Here is a 5,934-nt window from a genome sequence, read left to right as displayed (position 1 = left end):
TTCTCATCATCACTTTATTTCTTTTCTGCTGTTCCAGGCTCTGAGAACATCAGGCATAGTGCTGAATTGGGACGGCATACGAAAGCATCAGTTTCACCTCCCAACTCTGTTAATTGTTCCAATAAAGACACATAAAGATAATGGTCTTTTAACATATCTGGCAATTTAGAAGTCTTCTCTTGAATACGTCGAGAACGTCTCACTGGTGTTAGAAACTTTAGCTCTTTAAATGTAGAATCTGTATTGTCAAACTGTATCTTTTTTTTTTTACACTTTGTAGGTATGATGTAGTAGACACATTATATTTAATTAAGCAACTCCCCCTGGTTTCTGTACTGGGGGTTTTAACATCATTGGTTGAATCTTTTGTTTTGTCATCTTGCTTTTTTTCATCATCTTGAAATACCACGTTTCTAGTTTTCTTTTCCATTTCTGGTTTTCCTGACTCTAGATTAACCCCGCTACCTTCAGTGCTGACTTCATGGATGTATTCCTTGGTTGCACAAGCCTCCTCAATATTTTCTCCATATTTAACTTTTTCTTGACTCCTCATTGTCAGAATATCTGCAATGGTATGTCGCATCTCTTCAATAGGCTGAGCGCCCGCCAGAATGTCTTTCTCATAGATTGTGATAATGTTTTCTTTTTTTTTTTTAATTTTTTTTTCAACGTTTATTTATTTCTGGGACAGAGAGAGACAGAGCATGAACGGGGGAGGGGCAGAGAGAGAGGGAGACACAGAATCGGAAACAGGCTCCAGGCTCTGAGCCATCAGCCCAGAGCCTGACGCGGGGCTCGAACTCCCGGACCGCGAGATCGTGACCTGGCTGAAGTCGGACGCTTAACCGACTGCGCCACCCAGGCGCCCCAAGATTGTGATAATGTTTTCAATAGGACTTGTGAGTGGTTCAATATGTGCAAGGCATATCCAATATTTAACAAGCTTTTTGGCATCTGGAATATTTTTAATCAGGTCATTCAGTATGACCAATATTTCTTCTTTTGGGCATCCCTCACTAATCAGGTTTAGGCATTCAGAAAATGTCTTGTTCACTTTTTCGGTAAATAATCTTTGTTCATCTTCTTCTACCATGGTAGTCCAAAAGGACCCAACTGGGTTTTCACTTCAGGTTCAGGCTGGGTAACTCCTGAGCTAGGAGGCCTTTTCAGGACTTTCCTTTTGCCAGCTTTCCACTTACTCAGACGAGCTTTTCTCTCTTCTGCTGTTTCTTTGGGCTGAGCTGCTCTAACAATAGTTGTTTTTGCTATTGTATGCCTGCGAGGGTCAACGTTTTTCGACTTTTCTATCAGTTTGGTGTTAGAAGACGAAACAGACCTGGCTACGATTTCAGACTTCACACTTCTTGTGAGTGTCTTCTTTCTTTCTATATCCTGAGAACCGGTTTTGGCACTAGATGAAACTGTGTTTAATTGTACTCTTTCTCTCGAGGCCCTTTCTGAATCGTAACGTTGGCCAAGCTTCTACCGATGCCTGGTCTCACAGCGTCCTGAGCATTGTCGCGGTGACTTCTAATAGGAGGTCGCAGAAACTGTCTGTTCTGAATTGTAGTGCTCACAAGTTTAGTGGTAGTCGTCACTTTAGAGGCTCTATCGCTTTTCACTGTCACACTGCTGCTGTTTGTGCGCAGAGGCTCTGTAGCTTTAGGGACTGTAGTCGAAAGTTTCTTTATTGCTGCAGAACTCTCATCTCTGACTTGTAGAGGGTTTCTAAATGAATTAATCTTAGACTGAACAATTTGGCCACGGTAAGATCCAAGCACAAGCTTCTTGGACATGTTAGCATCTTGCTTTGGTTTTTCTGTCATTATTTGTTTCTTTTTATTGTTGTTTTTAAGATGAAACACTTGGCTTAATGTCATGTGTTGACTTGGAGGGTCATCTTTAATTGGTACCAACTGCCCAGTTTGATTATTATCCTCAGAATTAGGTGTATCAATTGCTATAGTTGAATTGGTTAGTTCATTAGAAGGCCTTAAAGGAATACAATTTTTTTCCATTGTTATATTATTTTTGTTCCCGGGAGGTCTACTGACCTTTTCTTTACCAGCCATTTTTGTTTTAAATTTCAGAACTTTTGTCTCTTCATGGACCTGGCCCTCAGAGTTCATCACTTTCTGGTCTCCACTGGATATGTGATTTTCCTCCTTGTATGCAAAAAAAGGTTTTTCTTTTTAACATATGTTCCTTGAGTTTCTGTCTTCTTTGTTCTCTGAACTCGGGCTGGGCCCTCTGGCTCGGGGGCAGTTGTAGCTCCCGGGGCACTGCTGGGGTGCTCATGGCTGCTGCGGGCGGAGGACAAGTCTCAGCCCTGACAGTCCCACACTCAAGTTTCATTTTTATTTAAATAATCTCTACACCCAACATGGGGCTCAAACTCATCACCCCAAGATCAAAAGTCATATGCTCTTCTGACTGAGCCAATCAAGTGTCCCTAAAACTATAAAACTCTTAAAGAAAACATAGATGTAAATCTTCTTTGACTTTGGATTAGTTAAAGGTTTCCAAGATATGACACCAAAAATACCAACAGTTAAAGAAAAAAATAGATAAATTGGACTTCAATTTAATTAAAATTAAAAACTTTTGTGCTTCAAAGGATACCATCAAGAAAGTAAAAAGACAGAGGGGCGCCTGGGTGGCTCAGTCGGGTTAAGTGTCTGACTCCGGCTCAGGTCATGATTTCACAGATCGTGGGCTTCTCCCACTTTATGTGTGTGTGTGTGTGTGTGTGTGTGTGTGTGTCTCAAAAATAAACATTAAAAAAAAAAGAAAGTGAAAAGATAAATTGCAGAATGGGAGAATATATTTATAAATCATATATCTGATAAAAGTCTAGTATCTAGAATTTATAAAGAACCTTACAACTCAAAAATAAAAAGACAATCAATTTAAAATGGACAAAGAATTTGAATAGACATTCCTCCAAAGAAGATATACAAATGGCCAATAAGTGCATGAAAAGATGCTTAACATCATTTTTCATTGGGAAATGCAAATCAAAACCAAAATGAAGTATAAGTTCACACCCACTAGTATGGCTATAATAAAAAGACCAATAATAATAAGTGTCTGTGAGGGCATGAAACCAGAACCTTCATACACTGCTAGTGGGTATATGAAATGGTGCAACCATTTTGGAAAACAGTCTGGCATTTCCTCATAAAGTTAAACATAGGGTTATCATGCTACCTAGCAATTCCACTCTTAGGTGGAATTTGAAATAAAATAAAATGATAAGTGAAAGAAAATGAAAACACGTCCACACAAAAGCTTGTACAAGAAGAAAAAAATTTGTGCAAGAATGTTCATTATGATTATTATGAATAATAATGAATCTTAATGAATAATAGCTCTAAAATGGAAATAACCCAAATGTCCATCAACTGATGAGTGGATAAACAAAAATGTGTTATATCCATACAATGAAATGTCACTGAGCCATTAAAAGGAATAACAGATGAACCTTGAGAACTTTATGCTAAGTGAAAGAATCCAGTCACAAAATAATACATATTGTATGATTCCATTTATATGAAATGAAATGTCAGAATAGGCAAATTTATGGACCCGTTATTAGTTGTCAGGGGTTTAGAGGGGGTGGAGGGATGGGATTTCCAGAATGGGAAGATATTATTAATTCTTTTGGTGGTGGTGAAAATGTTCTGGAATTAGATACTGGTAATGGTTGCACAACTTTGTGAATATACTAAAAATCACTTAAAAGAGGTGAATTTCATGGTATGTGAATAACATCTCAATTTTAAAATTACAAAACAAAACAAAAGATTTAAATGTGAAGGAAATAGAGCAGACTACCTTAGGACGTTTGGATTGAGAAGTATTTCTCAAGACAGAAAAAGCACTAACCATACAGAAAAAGACTGATGCAATCAATGATGAAAAGGAAGAATTCCAGAGGTGCCTGGGTGACTCAGTTGGTTAAGTGTCCAACTCTTGGCTTTGGCTCTGGTCATGATTTCACATTTTGTGGGTTCGAGCCCCATATTTGTGTGACAGCACAGAGCCTGCTTGGGATTCTCTCTCTCTCTCTCTCTCTCTCTCTCTCTCTCTCTCTCTCCCCCCCCTCCCCACTCGTGTGTGTGTGCATGTGCCTGCCTGCGTGCACATTCTCTCTGTCTCTCAAAATAAATAAATAAACTTAAAAAAAAAGGGAAACACTCTGTACACCAAACACAGTTTCAAAAGAGCAAAGACAAGGAAGAAGACACCAAAAACACATATAAATGAAAGATCATTATAATTTAAAATATATAAATAAATCCTACACAAATCAATAAGAAAAATATATGTACACAATAGTGAAAAAATAAGCTAAAAACATGAGCAGGCACTTCAAGGATGATTGATAAACATATGAAAATGTGTCCAACCTTATTAACAATTAGGGAACTTCAAACTAAGACCATGATACCTGTTTACAACTACTAAGTTGGGAAAAATATTGATTCTGTTTAAGTGTAACAATATCAAATCAGAAATTATGGGTATTCCCTTAAACAGCTACTGTGTATTTTGCACCATCATTTTGGAAAACAATATTTCATTATCTTGAGTAAGTGTAATCAAAGATAAGTGTAATCAAAGTCTCCACAATTCTATTTTTTTATGTTTATTTTTTGAGAAAGAGAGAGAGAGAGAGAGAGAGAGAAAGAAGTGAGCGTGAGTAGGGGAGGGGCAGAGAGAGAGGGAGACACAGAATCTGAAGCAAGCTCTAGGCTCTGAGCTGTCAGCACAGAGCCCGATACAGGGCTCCAATCCACGAACTGTGAGATCATGATCTGAGCTGAAGTCAGATGATTAACCCACTGAGCCACCTAGGCGCCCCACACAATTCTATGTTCAAGTATATATCTTTGTCTTACTAATCAAAGTGTAGTTGGCTAACCAGTAGCAATTGTACCATCTAGAGCTTGCTAGAAATGCAGAATTTCAGGCCCCATCCAGATTTATTGAATTGGAATTTGCATTTTAACAAGATTCCCAGTTGATATGAATGTTAATTACAATCTGAGAAACACTGCCCTAAAAAAACTCTTGCACATGTCCAAGAGAAAAGAATTCGCGTAGCAGCACTGGTGGTAATAGCAGTGGCAAAGAACTAGAAACAGCACAAATGTTCATCACATAAAGAATGGATAAATAAGTTGTGGTATGGTCATAAAAGCTGGTTGCAGAAGGATACAATTTGATATCATTTCTATAAGACTCAAGAATAGGAAGAGGTGAACAAGATATTGTTAGAGATCTGTATAAAACATATGGAAACAAAGGAATGCTGAACACACAATGCAGGATGATGTTTACCTTGGGTGAAAGAAGGGTTTAGAGGAGGAGCAGACAGTGTGACCTTCACCAGCATAGGAAATGTTTTATTTCTTAAATTGTATAATGGGTCCAATGTTTTTGTTATTATGTATGACTTATCTATGTGTTACATTATTCTTTTATAAGTATACAATAGAACACAAAATTTAACAGCTTCATTGAGGTATACCATAAAATTCACTTGTTTTAACTATACAATTCAGTGATTTTTAGTACACTTTACAGTTATGTGACCATCGCCACAGTCTGATAATAGGAAATTTCTATCACTACGAAAATTTTTTCTTGCTCCTGTGCAGTCATTTCCCATTCCCATTCCTAGCCCCAGGCAACCACTAATTTGCTATCTCTGTAGATTGGGGTGGTTTTTTTTGGGGGGGGGGACATTTCATACAAACAGAATCATGCAATATATGAACTTTTGGGTTTCGCGCTTTTTTAACTTCCCATAGTATTTTTGAGGTCCATCTATGTTGTAACATGTACCAGTGTTTCAGTAATTTTTAAGGATAAATAATATTTTATGAGGTGGATATACCACGTTTTGTTCATCTATTCCCTTGTTGA

General features: G+C 37.7%; 1 protein-coding gene across 1 annotated transcript; it reads right to left on the bottom strand.

Moving 5' to 3' along the window:
* LOC121027558 (cytoskeleton-associated protein 2-like) lies at nt 1-2,370 on the bottom strand. The gene is given in 6 exon segments (XM_040471097.1): nt 1-266; nt 269-637; nt 884-1,128; nt 1,131-1,436; nt 1,439-2,180; nt 2,182-2,370. Coding segments are annotated over 6 exon segments (2,088 nt in total). The 5' UTR covers nt 2,356-2,370; the 3' UTR covers nt 1-14.
* Nucleotides 2,371-5,934: the final 3,564 nt, after the last annotated feature.

The sequence above is a fragment of the Herpailurus yagouaroundi genome, unplaced genomic scaffold (assembly GCF_014898765.1).
Source record: "Herpailurus yagouaroundi ecotype Mexico unplaced genomic scaffold, PumYag 77, whole genome shotgun sequence".
NCBI classification, from domain to species: domain Eukaryota; kingdom Metazoa; phylum Chordata; class Mammalia; order Carnivora; family Felidae; genus Herpailurus; species Herpailurus yagouaroundi.
This window is presented reverse-complemented; position numbering and strand designations above follow the sequence as displayed.